Source organism: Polypterus senegalus, chromosome 1 (assembly GCF_016835505.1).
Source record: "Polypterus senegalus isolate Bchr_013 chromosome 1, ASM1683550v1, whole genome shotgun sequence".
Taxonomy (NCBI): domain Eukaryota; kingdom Metazoa; phylum Chordata; class Cladistia; order Polypteriformes; family Polypteridae; genus Polypterus; species Polypterus senegalus.
This window is the reverse complement of record NC_053154.1, coordinates 146,738,679-146,755,851: the sequence shown is the minus strand read 5'-3', so window position 1 is coordinate 146,755,851 and position 17,173 is coordinate 146,738,679. Positions and strand designations below refer to the sequence as shown.

The 17,173-nt window shown below is 40.2% G+C and overlaps 1 protein-coding gene across 1 annotated transcript in view; it reads left to right on the top strand.

The window, feature by feature from the left end:
- Window positions 1–17,173, top strand: part of dner (delta/notch-like EGF repeat containing) — a 258,013-nt gene that overhangs the window by 106,263 nt on the left and 134,577 nt on the right. The window contains exon 2 of the mRNA XM_039760000.1: window positions 775–1,065. Within this exon, the coding sequence (XP_039615934.1) occupies window positions 775–1,065 (291 nt within the window). The remainder of the gene's footprint in view (window positions 1–774; window positions 1,066–17,173) is intronic.

Below are 17,173 nucleotides of genomic sequence, written 5' to 3'. Positions count from 1 at the left end.
AAACGGACATCTGGAAGCATCTTGAGATAATAAGAGGGCGCCAGTTATTTCAACAAAATATGTTTTATCGGTCAGACGGTTAAATTCTCGCCCTTCTCACTCTGCACAGTTTGACGTCACACCATAAATTCCTTGTTAGTATCTTTCAATCATTAATCAGGTGTTATTTCACTTATTTTGGTTGCTGCCCCTTAGATAATCATATTGAGAATTGTTCAAGAGGGTTTGTGAGAAGACTGGGTTAAATTTGTCTTGAAGCTGGCAGCTAAACTTTGAGCCAAGGTTGTGCTATTTGAGAAAAGTCACCTGTGCACTTTGATACATGAGAGTGGCTCTGACTTTTTTCCCCTCCAGACTGAGCCCAGCCTTTGCACATCAGTGCAATCAATAATAAATTGCTAGAACTGTTTAATTATGCAAGCTCAGATGATACTCTGCTCCATGGAAACCGCACTGGCTCGACCTTGTCACTGCAACTCGATTCGTTTACCAAAATTGGTTTAATTAGAAGACTGCTGGGCTTGCCTACAGGCTCAGCTGGAAATGTTATTGTCATGCAGTTAGATTTTGATATTACACATTGAAACAACTGTTTTCTTCCATGCCCAAGCTTTAAGAGTTATGATATTATTTACAAATAAGCAAAAACAAAACATGGGCCAAATCAGTGGCATTTGATTCTCTTGGCAGCGTACTGTATAATTTGACAGCATATATGCATACAGTCTGCTTCACCAAAATGCTTGAAACTGATGCGTTTCTACATTCTTTTAGTCATTTATAGATCCCTGCATGAGCAACCCATGTATCCATGGCAACTGTACCAGCACTGGCCCTGGCGGCTATATCTGTGATTGTAATGAGGGCTACCAAGGTGAACAATGTGAACAGACACTGCTCAGCACTCCTGCTTCACCCCTACCAGGACAGGACACCTCAACAACTGAAAAACCCCTTCCTCTGGATACTACATCACTGCCTGATTTACAGATGACTGTCACTCTGCCATCATGGCAGCCAAAGCAGGGCCAGAAAGTTACTGAACTCAGCTTTCAAGGAGAGGAGGTAAGAAAAATGTTTAATGTAGAATGCTGCATATGGGTACATTAATTTATTCACTCAGTTATACTGTATATATGTATGAGCAATGTGTACATACAGTACCTGTAGTGGTTTGTGTGAAAAGTAAAGTAGGCAAAGGCTAGCCAGCTGATTTGGTTCTGTTTCCATCTGTGTGTCCTTCTCATAAATTACCCACTTCAATGAAATATTCAAAAAGAAATGAGAGAAACATAAACAGCTGAGAACTTATAGGCTATTTCTTAAGTTATCAGAAATAATGAAATATAATGAATTAAAAAATCAATGATGTGGTAGAATGGGGACGCCATACAAGTTGGGAAGTTGGGAAGCATGCAAAGGTACAGTGTGTTGACGCACCCACCACATAACGAAACAGCTTAGGATCCTGGTTGGCAACCCCTCCAGGCAGACTCCAGAAATTACCATCTATCTGCCAGGTGTTACCAGGGCCTGTTCCAACCCTCAACAATGAGGATCCTGAAAGCCTGATCACTCTCGGTGAATCGCGCCACATGGCCAAAGTGCCTTAACTGACACTTCCTCACAATGCAGGTAATGTGCCTCATTTGGGACTCCATGAGCATTCAACACAAAGTCAAACCAGCGGTACCCAAGGATTCCCCAAAGAGACACAGTACCTAAGAAGTCCAGTCTTCATCTCAGGTCACTGGATAGCGTCCATTTCTCAAAACCATATAGCAAGAGAGGAAGCACCAGGACTCTAAAGACTTGACCTTTGCCCTTTTGCAAAGATAATGGGAGTGCCACACACCCCTTTCCAGCAACCTCTTGACCCCCATGCTCTCCTACTGACTTCATAGGAAGAGTCACCAGAGACATGAATGTCGCTGCCGGGGTAAGTAAACCTCTCGACAAGGTCGGCACTCTCTCCACAGAAAGACACACTGCTGATGGCTGTGCCCAAAAGGCCATTTTCGGCAAAGTCAAGATTAGTGAATCTGCCCAACACCCAGTCCATGCATAGAACAGAGTAGGAGCAAGAACACACTCCTGATAAACCCTAGAATCAACTGGGAAAAGTCTCAGTACAACTCAGTCAAACACTTTACGAAAATCGTCAAAGGCTGTGTTTGCGTTCAATAAGGCAAGTGGTCAAGGATCCTATTGAGGATGACCATAGCAAAGACCTGGCACCGAGAGCAGTGTTATCCCCCTGTAGTCCCCCCTGCAATCCCTGCAATCCAGGCGATCACCCTTCCCTTTCCAGATAGGGACAACAAGTTCCATTTTCTAGTCAGTGGGGATAACACCAGTCTCCCAAATGGAAGCAAAGATTGCTTGCAATGATGGGAAGATTGCTTTACCACCAGCCTGGAGATGTTCACCACGGATACAACAGATCCCTGGAGCCTTCCCTACCCTCAGCTGGTTCACCATCTGTGCAATATAAGTAAGATTGGGTGGTTCACAGCTAATTAGAGGATCAGCCTTAAGAACCGGGAACCCAGAGATGTCTAACGTTCTAGCCGGAGGTTCAGCTTTAAACAGATGCTCAGAGTAGCCAGCCCAGCGGGTACAACTGCAGTGTCATCCCTAAGGACTGCGACTCTCCGAGGAACAGATTCAGATGTGCGTAATGCTTCAATTTCTTTACAAGCACGATGTGGGTCACTAGACCATAGATTGCGTGTCACTTGCTCACAGATTCCTCTAACATACACCTCTTTATCTGCCCTCAGAACCCTTGCAGCTGTCCCTCTCAGTACAGACCAGAGTTGCCATCAAGCTGTGTGCTGCAAAGCTTCTCAATGATATCCAGGGTCCACTACAAGATGAAACACCTCCTTCTTGGAACACAACCCTTAGCAACCTTCAGGGTCTTGTCACAGAAGGTCTCCCACATCACATTAGGATGAATAATCACACCCAAGTCTGTAAGTTCCTCACACAAATTGCATGCAGACTTGTTAGAAACAGCCTGATGCAACAATCCACTGCCCATGACCTTTTGCAAAGTCGATGAACATTGGAGCCACTTTGACATCGGTCACCAGACCGATGGGGACTAACACAATCATCATAGCCAGCCCTGTCAGTCCCAGTAGTTACACAGAAGTCATCCATAACTGGAGGTGTGTCACCTTTTGGGCACCCATCAACCACCGAGCAAAGTTACAAATAAAATGTCTTCCTCATTGAGACATCACTCAATGCAGTTGAGGCATACACTGAGACAAAAGACAAAGCACCTAGAGAGTGCCTTAATCTGAGTCTCATAATATGCTTGTTGAAAGGAGTGACATCAGACACCTTTGGAAGAAACCGATCTGCTACAGCAACAGCTACTCCTTGAGTATGACAGCCATCAGAGTGACCAAACCAACAGAAGGTGTAAATAAAATGCTTAATTAAAATTTTTTCTTATCAAAAATGAACAAGATATGGCATCAAACTAAGAAGTTGTTTGATGGAAAAGTTTGACACTTCTGCTTACAAGACTCAGGGGGCTGAATGACTGAATTTGTAAATACATAACTGGCCAATAGGTTGGTTCTGTTACCAGACAACCAAAAATATGAGGTTGGACTAAGCTTAAGATTCAAGTTAGGTTCTTGGCCAAAAGAGAGAGCATGTGCTAGATGTTTCGAAATGCATTTGAACTGAGGAAAGTGTAGAAATAGGTGTCTACATGATAGAGCATAAAGTGGTAAGAAAACAGAAATGGTGTCAACATTCAATTAACTCTTTCAGGGCTGATGTCGACTTTTGTTCAAAGGAGGAGTTGATAATAATAATCAACTGTAAACTTTGACAAAACCAACCGTTATGTTTTAGTTGGAGTCTTGTTGGTAGAAGGAAAGTTAGCTTTGTTGGTTTTGACCGAGATTTCCTGCTCTCCCATGAGTAGCAAGGCACAAACAATGACAAAAATGGCCCTGACTCTTGACGAGAGATCAAAGTGGATGTGTAAAGCAGAATATTCCAGGGACGGCGTTTTGCCTATTCTCTCTGAACTGAACTATGACTTGACAGACTCTGATTTTGATACAAGCGATCGAAAACGAATGTGAGGCTCCGGCTTCAGCTGATTGGTCCCCAGCTATTCGTGGTGCTGAACAGGTTCAAGTAGCTGACATGCCTTTGGCACTGTTCCCCTGGGAGGACTGCCACTTAACAATGATAAGAGGTAGCAACCAGATTACAATGCACTGTGACAGTGACTGCTGCTGCTGCTGCTGCCCCAGCCAGGCGAAGACAGCCTGGCAGCAAGCCTGCCACACATTCTTGGCTAACTGGCAGCCACAGCATGCAACAACAGATGTTTTATGTTGATTTCTGTGTAAAGTCATTGCTTTTCAGTAAACTGTTTTCTGGAAAAAATATTTAGCCCTCAAAGAGTTAAAATACATTTAAGAAATATGTATAAATATACAGCCATGTTTAGATACATGAGCCTGGTTCTATCAGTGAATTTTAAGTAATTTTAAGTGGTGTGGTTAAAGACCAGGAAAACTGTATTCATGGGCATGGCATGATAATGTATTGGGAAACTTCAGGTTGTGAGTCTAAAAAAGCAGCACAACTTTATACAAGAAGAAATTGTTGACTGATTAATCAATGTATTTACCAAACCAATTCAACCATCCACTCACCCATCCATCCATTATCCAACCTGCTATATCCTAACTACAGGGTCACAGGGGTCTGCTGGAGCCAATCCCAGCCAACATAGGGTGCAAGGCAGGAAACAAACCCCGGGCAGGGCGCCAGCCCACCACAAGGAGTGACCATCCACTCATTCATTATCAAAGTAGCTTGTTCTAGTTTCCGAGTCCCAAGGTCTTGTGCCTATCTTAGCTCCATCACGATCAAGGCAGGTGCTAACCCTGTATATGGTGCTGGCCCAATGCTCAGCATACTCACACACAAACCTAAAGACATCGTACAGGGCCAGTTTATAGTTGACGTATCACCTATTGTGAACACTGTTTGGCTGTGTTAGGAAAGTAGTGTACCTGAAAGGACTATCAAGGACTATATTATACAAAGCGAATATTAATTGCTTCTAGTGAGATGTTTTCTGCATTGTGATGATTTGTCAAGCCCTTCTTTTGATAATTACAAGTTTGTCAGAGGTATTGTGAATATAAAGTGGTCGGTCAGCCAAACTGTAAGGATGATGTGCACAACAAGAATACAGTTTTAATCAGGTCTTGGGTATGGTGTTTTACTGCTTTTAACAAAAAGTTCATTTAACATATCCTGGAACTGTAAATGCATTTTTGCATTATAAAATTCTCCATTTACAACCAAATATTTAAGTCCATTTGAAAAGTATCTTCTTTATCCCTGCAGTCATTTTAACAACATCATTAAAATAACAGCTGGATGTAAAGTATTTGCATTTATTTGTAACATTATAATGTGTTGAATCTTGGTGAATTACTGAACTAGGAAGACAGAATAAAATAATCATGTTTGGTGTATATTTGGTTCTTGCGTTAAATTGGAGATGCAGCATTTTTGGTTGATGTTTCTGTAATTTCAGTGGGTACCTACAGAGACGTATGTTTACAGGCCTGTCTTTAGCTAATACAAGAGAACTCTCAAAGAAGGGGACAACAAATGCTCTCCATTAATACATGGTTTAATTAATCAATACAATAAAGATTTCGACATTCATTTTTAACCAGTCTACAGTAATCCCTCCTCGACCAGAACCCCCCACGATAGACGAAAATCCGCGAAGTAGAAACCATATGTTTGTGTAGTTATTTTTATATATTTTAAGCCCTTAGAAACTCTCCCACACTGTTAACATTATTAGAGCCCTCTAGACATGAAATACATTTTAGTCAAAAGTTTAAACTGTCCTCCATGACAAGACAGAGATGACAGTTCTTTCTCACAATTAAAAGAATGCAAATAGATCTTCTTCTCTTCAGGAGCAGAGAATTTCAGAGGGAGAGAGAGCTCGCTCGCAAAGAAAAGCAAACAATCAAAAAATCAATACGTGTACTTTTAAGTTTGCCGCAGCATTTTTAGAGGAGCGTTAGTATCTTCTAAGCAAACAGCCTCTGTGCAAACAGCCCCTCTGCTCACATCTCCTCCGTCAGGCGCAGAGAACGTCAGAGAGACAGAGAGAGAGAGCGAGATTAAAGCAAACAATCGAGCACTGCACGGGAAGCATATCGTATATCATTGAGGAGTTTTAGTTAATATGTAATACATGCTCTGATTGGGTAGTTTCTAAGCCATCCGCCAATTGCGTCCCTTGTATAAAATCAACTGGGCAAACAAACTGAGGAAGCATGTACCATAAATTAAAAGACGCATTGTCCGCAGAAATCCGCGAACCAGTGAAAAATCCGTGATATATATTTCGATATGCTTACATTTAAAATCCGCGATAGAGTGAAGCCACGAAAGTCGAAGCGCGATATAGCGAGGGATTACTGTATTTCAAATGTGGATGACTGAAATTCAGATATCACTGTAAAAAGGCTTTCCTATTTGAATCTGTAAACCTGGTTCTTGATGTCTGAGTGAGCAACAGGATTTATTTAGTTGAAATTTGTTTTCAAATAAAGAGGATGAGCTAGAGTTTTGTCCTGAATTCACAGCTAACCTGCCACCCAATGCTGCCAGACACGGTTGTGGCTCCCCAGACTACTGTATTGGACGGAGGGTATTGAATTGGATAGAAAAACCGATGAAACGTGAAGAGTGCTGCCAAACATAAGTGATCTGTTACAGCTGTTCAGCCCTTGGAAACTTCTGACTGTATCCAAGTTCCTGCAGTCTTGCTTGCACTCATGGGATCTCAAAATAACTTGCATTCCAGCAAACCTTCCTTTATTCTGAATGCAGATAATCAATTCATTCATATTTCTGTTTTCTTCTATTCATGGGAAAACATTCAAACACACAGGCTGGAATCTTTACAGACCAAACTCTTCAAACAGCTTGCAGAATGTGTTTCTAAAAACAGTAAGACTTCTGTGTGAAGTTTCCTGGCTACACAAGTCTGGCCTTGCAAAGCAACTCATACTTTGGGTACATTAGATCTGCCATGGACAAGAATGTAATTGTCTGCATTTGCAAGGTGTTCAAAGTAGTTGATGAAAATGCCTTCTATTCTTCTGTCAATGGATAAATACAAAACTTGAAGCAAGTGCTGACTTTTGCTTTTCTTTATTTTCTTTTCTTTTTTGTTTTTACATTCTGTAAAGAATGATTCACTACATCCCTGGAAGTGCTGCTTCAGCAACATCCTTTCGGTGCTAAGCAATTTTCAAACAGGCTTCAGAAGCAGCATTACTGTCTTTGCAATAAAATCTATAATTTTGTGCTTGAAAGCCATGCTCATTTTCTCTAGTGTTAGTTGGATTAGTTTTTACTTGATCCTGCATAGTCTTACTCTTTTCTGTGGATTCAGATCGCTTATTTTCTTGGTGGCGATGAAGATCTTTTTAAACTAACTGGTCGGCTCAAATGTTCATCATGACAGACTGATACATGCTCATGTTTATTTCTGTGGCAGCAAGGAGCCACAGCAGACTCATTCACTGTATTTGTGATTCTTGCATATTCACTTATTAGATAGAAATGATCAACTGAGCTACTTTCACATTCCCATAACTGTACGGTGTACAAAGTAGGAAATTAACTAGTTTCCTTAAATGGGCCCATAACTGAAAAGCCTTTATAATGTCATTATATATTTATGGGGTCTTTATTATCACATGTACAGAGTACAGTGAAATTCTTATGTTAATGTGATAACGCTTAAAGTATAACTAGTTTAACTTGAGATTACTGTTTCCCTTATATTAAATAGCCACCTTAGTTGAAAAATCTCAAAAAAGTTTGTCATAACCCAGCAGCAACAAATTGTACAGTATACCAAATGTGATAATGTGATTATCAGTACTTGATGCCTGGAGCCACAATATTTGTTTAACATTAAAAATAAATAAATAAACAATTTTAGAGAGTCATTTTCGTTACGGGGCAGCACGGCGGCGCAGTGGGTAGTGCTGCTGCCTCGCATTTAGGACACCCAGGTTCGCTTCCCGGGTCCTCCCTGCGTGGAGTTTGCATGTTCTCCCCATGTCTGTGTGGGTTTCCTCCGGGTACTCCGGTTTCCTCCCACAGTCCAAAGACATGCAGGTTAGGTACACTGGCGATCCAAAATTGTCCCTAGTGGGTGGGTGGGTGCGTGTGCCCTACGGTGGGCTGGTGCCCTGCCCGGGGTTTGTTTCCTGCCTTGCGCCCTGTGTTGGCTGGGATTGGCTCCAGCAGATCCCTGTGACCCTGTAGTTAGGATATAGCTGGTTGGATGATGGATGGATGGATGGATTTTCGTTACGTTCCACCAAATATGGCATCTGGCTCTATTCCTTGTATATGTTACTTACTTCTCTGTGTTCAGTAACTCTCGTTTGTTGCTATGATATGCTCGGCTTCCCAGCTATGCTGATCAAATAACAGAATGGGAGTTATTCTAAAGTGAATATAAGATGGATAAGGATACATTTGTATGGTTGACTTTAAAGTAGAAAACTTGAAAAATCACTCTGACAGTGGAGGGTAAGAGGAACATGAAGGAGATGGATGCCACCACTCTTCTGGATAGACCCAGAGAAATGGCTGTCTTATCAAAGGATGTTCATGTCTTAATGACTGGTCCACCTATGACCTTAGTTAATATATATTGCATGAATATGAAAATTAAACATTTTTAAATTGCATAACCTAATTTTATTTTATTAATTGACAGTGAATAATTTTACCAAAAATTGTAACTACCTATTTTAGTCAGGTTTTACTTTTTCCATTGCTTCATTGGCATAGTGTACTTAGATACTTTATTAATCTCCAAGGGGAAATTCACACAATTCACTTTAATAACTGTTTTTGCATTACTTATTCCTTGCTAGGATGAATCAGACTCATCTGCTGCAGATGAGAAGCATAACAATGAGCTTTGGCTACAGCATATAGAAATTATCAGAGCACATCAGCCCTTGGTTGTTACAGGGCACATTATGCTGCAAGGTCAAGTGATGCTGCCACCAAGACATTATACTGTACTGGTGGTTAATGAAAGGAGAAATTATGGACCAATCTAAAAATAGTCCAAAGTTCACTTGTCACATTAGAGCAAATCTCCTGCCAGCAATATGCCATTCATCACCTTTTCCAGATAAAGCAGTCTGATGGACATCCCCCAACTACGTTTAAAAGTGGCTGTTCTGTACAAAGTACAATAGATCTATCAAACCATTCCCCTTTCACCACCAAGAGATCTTAAATATATGTCATATTGCCATAATATGTAATAGGGTCACCTTGACTTTTTCTGGATTTTATATTTTCCAGGAGGAGTCCTTTGATTTTTAAATATTAAAATTTTTAGTCTGCTGGCAATACAACATGCGCAATGGTTAATGTCACAACCTACCTAGCTCCAACATCCTCTGTGCCAGATTGTTTACAAATTATACAATTTAGATTTGAAACTCTACAGCATTGTGCTGAAGTAGAGAATATATATCTGTTAATTAGATGTGGCACTCTCACTGCATTTTTCCAACCCAGAACAATACCATGAAGGCCAGAGTATATAAAATTGTCATTTTTTGCCAATACGCACATGGCATGTATAAAACAAATGACACAGATAAAAGTACAAAGTAAACGGATAATAAACTGGTGAAGCCCCTCTGGACATACCTAATTTGGTTTGGAACCCCTTATCTGCCTGATGGGGTGGCTTCCTCACCAATAAGTAAGGTACTAATCACTCACCTCTCCATGTTTTATATCTCTTGTGCACTATTCAGGCTTCTTCCTTCCTTCTTTCCTCCAAATGAGCATTTCTGCCCCTCCAGACCTCACATTGCTTTTAAACCCACCTTTGAAACCACTTCTGGCCATACCCTGGAATCATGTCTATAGTCAGTTCAGCCTAGCTTTCCAAAAATGGACACTAAGCCAGAGCTCCTTGTAGCAGGCGTTGGTGCCTTTGCATTGCTGAGCTCTTTATCACCTTCAGAGGGTCACTTCTCCAGGGTAGCTTTTAACTTGCAGATTAAAGTTGCAGCACTTTTTTAGGTTAGGACCATGTGTGTTCAGGAGGCTTTCTGATCTTTTTGTCCTGGTCTGCCATGGCCTCATATTATAAGGAGGGTAGTGTGCTTCCATTTTCCTCTGTCCCAAGCCCTTATAGGGCATCCAATGCATCTTTAGGTCACATTACCACATTTGGGGCCCTTTATATGTATATGTATGTACTGTATGTATCTATTTGTTCAAGGGATATTGCACATTTTAAAGTATTCCTATTTTTTCATAAATGTGAATTTACATTAAATACAATAAGCCTATGACTGTAACACACTCTGCCCATTCTTCTGGCAGCTGAACTAACCAAGGTCCTTGTTTGTTCTCATTTGACTGAGAGAATAATTTTGTCTCAGATTTCACCTTTCTTTATATTCAGACCCATATAGCTAATGTATTCAGAGGTCATCTGTGGATATTGCATAAAAGCTGCAACTACAGTAAGAGTGATATCTTAGAGTATGTGACCAGTCTCAAGGGAAAACAATGACCTCGGCTTGTTCCTGAAAAGATTTAGAGGTCATAATTCTCTGGGCCATGATATGCTTGTGTTGAGATGAAGGAAACGTGCTTGTTTTACTAGATGGCTCTGTGAAGAAAGTCAAGGTTTAAAGGTTTTATGATGGATGTCACAATAGACATTCAATAGGAACATGATAGTTAGGTATTTGACCTTTTTTAACAAAGCATTACTGTAAATGTGGGGTCATTTACTGTTAGATATTTCACAGAACCTAGACATAAAACAGAAAATCACTCACCCCTCCCTATATTGTCTGAACTCTCTGTTTTTGTTACTGGGTGTGAGGAACTTGAACCTACAGTTAAGTCCATAAATATTTGGACAGAGACAACTTTTTTCTAATTTTGGTTCTGTACATTACCACAATGAATTTTAAATGAAACAACTCAGATGCAGTTGAAGTGCAGACTTTCAGTTTTAATTCAGTGGGGTGAACAAAAAGATTGCATAAAAATGTAAAGCAAATAAATTATTTTTTTAACACAATCCCTTCATTTCAGGGGCTCAAAAGTAATTGGACAACTGACTCAAAGGCTATTTCATGGGCAGGTGTGGGCAAGTCCGTCGTTATGTCATTATCAGTTAAGCAGATAAAAGGCCTGGAGTTGATTTGAGGTGCTGGTGCTTGCATGTGGAAGATTTTGCTGTGAACAGACAACATGCGGTCAAAGAAGCCCTCCATGCAGGTGAAAAAAGCCATCCTTAAGCTGCGAAAACAGAAAAAACCCATCCGAGAAATTGCTACAATATTACAAGTGGCAAAATCTACAGTTTGGTACATCCTGAGAAAGAAAGCAAGCACTGGTGAACTCAGCAACGCATAAAGACCTGGACGTCTACGGAAGACAACAGTGGTGGATGATCACAGAATCATTTCCATGGTGAAGAGAAACCCCTTCACAATAGCCAACCAAGTGAACAACACTCTCCAGGTGGTAGGCGTATCGATATCTAAGTCTACCATAAAGAGAGGACTGCATGAATGTAAATACAGAGGGTGCACTGCAAAGTGCAAGCCGCTCATAAACCTCAAGAATAGAAAGACTAGATTGGACTTTGCTAAAGAACATCTAAAAAAGCCAGCACAGTTCTGGAAAAACATTCTTTGGACAGATGAAACCAAGATCAACTTCTACCAGAATGATGGCAAGAAAAAAGTATGGAGAAGGCGTAGAACAGCTCATTATCCAAAGCATACTACATCATCTGTAAAACACGGTGGAGGCAGTGTGATGGCTTGGGCGTGCATGGCTGCCAGTGGCACTGGGACACTAGTGTTTACTGATGATGTGACACAGGACAGAAGCAGCCGAACGAATTCTGAGGTGTTCAGAGACATACTGTCTGCTCAAATCCAGCTAAATGCAGTCAAATTGATTGGGCGGCGTTTCATGATACAGATGGACAATGACCCCAAACATAGAGCCAAAGCAACCCAGGAGTTTATTAAAGCAAAGAAGTGGAAAATTCTTGAATGGCCAAGTCAGTCAAACCCAATTGAACATGCATTTCACTTGTTGAAGACTAAACTTTGGACAGAAAGACCCACAAACAAACAGCAACTGAAAGCCGCTGCAGTAAAGGCCTGGCAGAGCATTAAAAAGGAGGAAACCCAGCATCTGGTGATGTCCATGAGTTCAAGACTTCAGGCTGTCATTGCCAGCAAAGGGTTTTCAACCAAGTATTAGAAATGAACATTTTATTTCCAGTTATTTAATTTGTCCAAATACTTCTGAGCCCCTGAAATGTTAAAAAAAATGCTTTAGTTGCCTCACATTTTTATGCAATCGTTTTGTTCACCCCACTGAATTAAAGCTGAAAGTCTGCACTTCAACTGCATCTGAGTTGTTTCATTTAAAATTCATTGTGGTAATGTACAGAACCAAAATTAGAAAAAAGTTGTCTCTGTCCAAATATTTATGGACCTAACTGTATGCAGTACTGCAGCACTGAGTCCAAGGGTAGGTTGCCAGTCTACAGGAGGCCATATTTTCATACACATTTATTGTCACTTGTGTCTGGACAATTTGAAATTAGCAAAACAAAACAGCCTGCAGAATATCTCCAAACGGTACACACAGTGAATATGCCTGCAATGCAACCTTTGTCCCTGGAACTATGAGGCATCCCTAATTGCTATGACCCTGTCCCAGCCCAGGTTTTAAATTACTAAATGAATTGCAACTCTGATTAGTTAGTACTGATGCCTCACTTCTTCATTCTTTCTCTGTGTCTATGTAGGTTTTTCGGGGGATACCTTAATATTCCTCGCAAATTTTAAGGATGTCTGTTAATTAGGTTAAATGTCTAATGTGTCCTATGATGGCCTCGGTTAGCTCTCCTTGTTCTACCCTGATAGACTCCAGCTCCTTGTGTCCCTGAACTGTTCAAATAGATTGATGGGATTAATAATTAAAATTGTATTAAAAGTCAATTACTGAACTCATATATCACTTTTTATTTCATTTATTCATTTCCACTTGGCCAACAACATATACATCGGAGACTCCGTTTTACCTCATTTCTTTCCTTCTTTCACCCCACCTAGTGGAGTGCTTGCCTCAGCCTTCTTCACAACTCCACACTTACAGTAGTAGACCTTTGGCCATAAAGTGGCTTTTAACCCCATGCTGGAATCTGAGATGTTCCTCCTTTTGCTACAGGGAGAGCGATCAAGCCAGGGCTCTCTCTAGTTGAACATGGTGGTCCTTCACCCCACACCAGGGGGCTCATTCTCAATTCTGATTAGTAGATTTTCATTTTAGTCACCCTATTTCCTTTATTAGTCATTACTTTTGCTATTAGTAAGCTGGATAGTAATTGAGTTGTTTTGTAAGTTTGGTTGCTTTTCATATTTTCGTGAAAAAGTAGCAGAGTGAAACTGCTTTGCTGCATTGCACAAGAACCGCAAATTAACTACTATCCCCATAAGAGGCAGGACTTGGGGCGATATTATTCTGAACTTCATTCCAAACCTTGCTATCTATAGTGATTGTTTTTACAACTTCCATGTAAATAGAGGTCTCAAATTCACTATCAAGTTAAGTTCAGATTCAAATTCAAGATTCTGTTCAAAATGTCGAGACAAGTTGATTTTAGCATGGTGTCCGTGTGGTTGTGTGAATGTGTCTATGTAAAATCAAAAATAATTTTTGTATTTTAAAGTTACAGTATTTATCAAAAAATTTGCCATTTTTCTGCATTCTTGTAGGTGACTACTAGCAAAGACAGAAAATTACAGAACTAATGTTTTCTGAGATATTTGCCCTGAATTCCAAGATCTGTGTGCAGCAAGAACTTAAAATAATCGCCTGTCTTCTACAAACAAGTTACATCATGCTTGTCATTTTATAGGCTTCAAGACTATGTTTTTTAATGCAGTTTATTCCACTACTTATCACCATATCCTTCAAAAACAGTACAGTATGACCTACAGTATGTCCAGTGATAACTGCTGTAGAAACTGTTCAGTTTAACTGGGAGCTTTACAGTCTGCTCTGTTTAGTCATTGAACCAGGCCTATTGATTTCCAACATTTGTGCATTAGATACTACTTAAATATACATGTATGGACAAAGGGATGCACACACAAGCACATATCCTCACACACACTTAAGGAAATGTTTATGTGAAGATATCTAAAAGTTTGTATGCCCTACCAGAGCATATCCTTGCTGATTAAGAAAAAGAAATTAACACACGTAAACCCACACAAAAAAGCAGGAAGCAGCAAAAAGACATGGACAAGCTTCAGAATTGGGCGAACAGTTTAAAGTAGAAAAGTGTAAATTGTTGCATATGGGCAATAGGAACATCAGTTATAAATAAAAGATGGGAGACACTGTCATACAGGAAGTAACTTCTGAAAAGAATTTAGGAGTTTATGTTGACACAATGGGCGGCACAGTGGTACAGTGGTAGCGCTGCCGCCTTGTAGTTAGGAGACCCAGGTTCGCTTCCCGGGTCCTCCCAGCGTGGAGTTTGCATGTTCTGTCTGTGTGGGTTTCCTCCGGGGACTCTGGTTTCCTCCCACAGTCCAAAGACATGCAGGTTAGGTGCATTGGTGATCCTAAATTGTCTCTAGTTTGTGCTTTGTGTGTGTGCCCTGTGGTGGGCTGGTGCCCGGGGTTTGTTTCCTGCCTTGCGCCCTGTGTTGGCAGGGATTGGCTCCAGCAGACCCCCGTGACCCTGTGTTAGGATATAGCGGGTTGGACAATGACTGACTGACTAAACCCACACACGCATTGGCGTCAGTCCCTTGGGTGTTCTGGAGCTCAAGCACTTCCAAAATTTTAAAACATGAAAGTGTTGCACAGCCTGCATACTGTATATTATCATGTTTTATTGTTAGATGACTTTAAAAAATGCTTTGTTGCTTTCCAGGTACAAAAGTCTTTAAGCTCAACTCGTGGGAAAGATAACACCATCTGTTTAGTCTTCATTCCAAGGGGTGGGCAAAAACCAATGCTCATATGAACTAATAATTAGAGTTTTATATGGGCTTCTACATGAACTGGAAAATATGCACATTACAAAACATTTTGGGTAAAAATGACAAACTTCAGGTACAATTAAAAACCAAATATATATATGGATGAGCTCCGTGTAGTCTTCTGGACAAAAGACAACCCCAAGGCTCTCTAGCAGTTTTGCCATACAGTATTTGTGAACTTGGAGAGGCATTGCCTAACTCTTAAGAATTGGCCAGTGAAGAGGACGTGGACCCAGCTGTTTTTGCTGCCCCACTGGCTTTCGTTAGAAGACACTGGCGATGCCATATCATAGCCGTATCACTGGCATATCGCGTGTCCTATTAATCTTCGTCTCGAGAAAATACCTTGAGATAGACAAACTTCAAGCCTCGCCCTCTGTTGCTGAGGTGTTTCCCTTGCACGTTGTTGCATGGTGGCATTTGCTGCACACAGGTTTTTCGTAGTGAGAAGTGAAATGCATGCAGACCCTGAAAAAATGTAAAAGTGCATACATGCTCCATCTTGTGGCTGTAGTTGAGCGTGAGCAGAACATACTGCTCCATACATACACAAGTCTTTTGTTTATATATGTGTAATTATTTTTGGAAGAAAATATTATACAAATTTTAGTATAACAAAACACATAAAGATATTTACACAGTAAACAGATTAAACATATCCACACATACACACAAATTACCCCATTTTGCATAACACAGCTTTCATCAGCCCCTATCAATTAGATCAAGCCCAGCATCCGACTTGGGCTCAGAGAAATTCTTTCCTGCTGCAATGATCAGATATGAATAGAATTTTTTTAAAAAAGTGTACATCTACTTGTGATTGGGTCAATTAAATTGAATACTGAGACAACCATCAAGCAAGGCACTGTACCGAACCAAAGAAGGTGACAGACGATCAAAGCCCTTAATCTTGTGGCGCACATGTTAGACCGTCAATGAGATCTCAGTACAGTCTCTCTCCTGTCATTATACTGACCCCACAGATGCATCTGAATGAATAGAAGTAATTATTATACTAAATTATACATTACAAATAAGAAAGTGTGTGATAGCGACAAGTATAAAAAGGGGTTCAAAGTTTGATAAGTAGCCTCTTAGTTGTACCTGTTTTATGCACTTTTTAAAAAATTTTTAATTGCTCATGTATGCCAGAGCATCCAAAACCAGTGGGAATGGTGCTGTAAAATGTGCACATTACTTTATGTGTAGTGATTGAGGACAGGCGGCAAGTCACTATAATTTAATCAAAAAATGTTACCATATAGTCACAGTATTATTTTTCTTTTGGGCTTTACGCAATGTTATAAAATACTGTACATGTATATTGACACGTAACTTGCCAACTTGCACATTTTCTTTAGTTATTGTATTGTAATCATTTTTCAAGATAAATTATAATTTTGTAATTAAAGTAGTAAGTGGTCACATTTAGGGAAAAAAATCTTGTATGTAAGTCAAAAATCAAGATGCATCAAGATAAGTTGAGAATCGCTTTAGAGTTGCATTGAATCATGCAGTGTTTCATGGCTGCCACACTAAACACCATGTTACAGCCAAAACTGGGCATACATAGTGATGTTTAGTTAATAAGAGCTTATTGCAATGAATGTGATGAACAATAGCAGGGCAAAAAGGATGAAAACGTGAATAAATCTGTCATGAGTCTAAACTTCATTTTTATCAATGTGACTCAGACAGACCCAAGTGATAACTGCAGAAAGTACGGATTTGGCCAAAAATTATACAAAGTGAAGAGACGGCCAACTAAAGTTCTTCTTATTGCAGTGAGGTTTTGATAATTACGTATGACCACAATAAATGTCTAAAGGCTGACATGGACATGGACAGGGGCATTGAGCCACCCCGTACCAATTTATTTATCTACAATATGCAGTTTGCTTACTTCGTTTGATCCAATGTGTTTAGACTCAAATATAATGTTATTGAAGTTTTTCACTTGATCAATTTCCTCTTCATTTTAC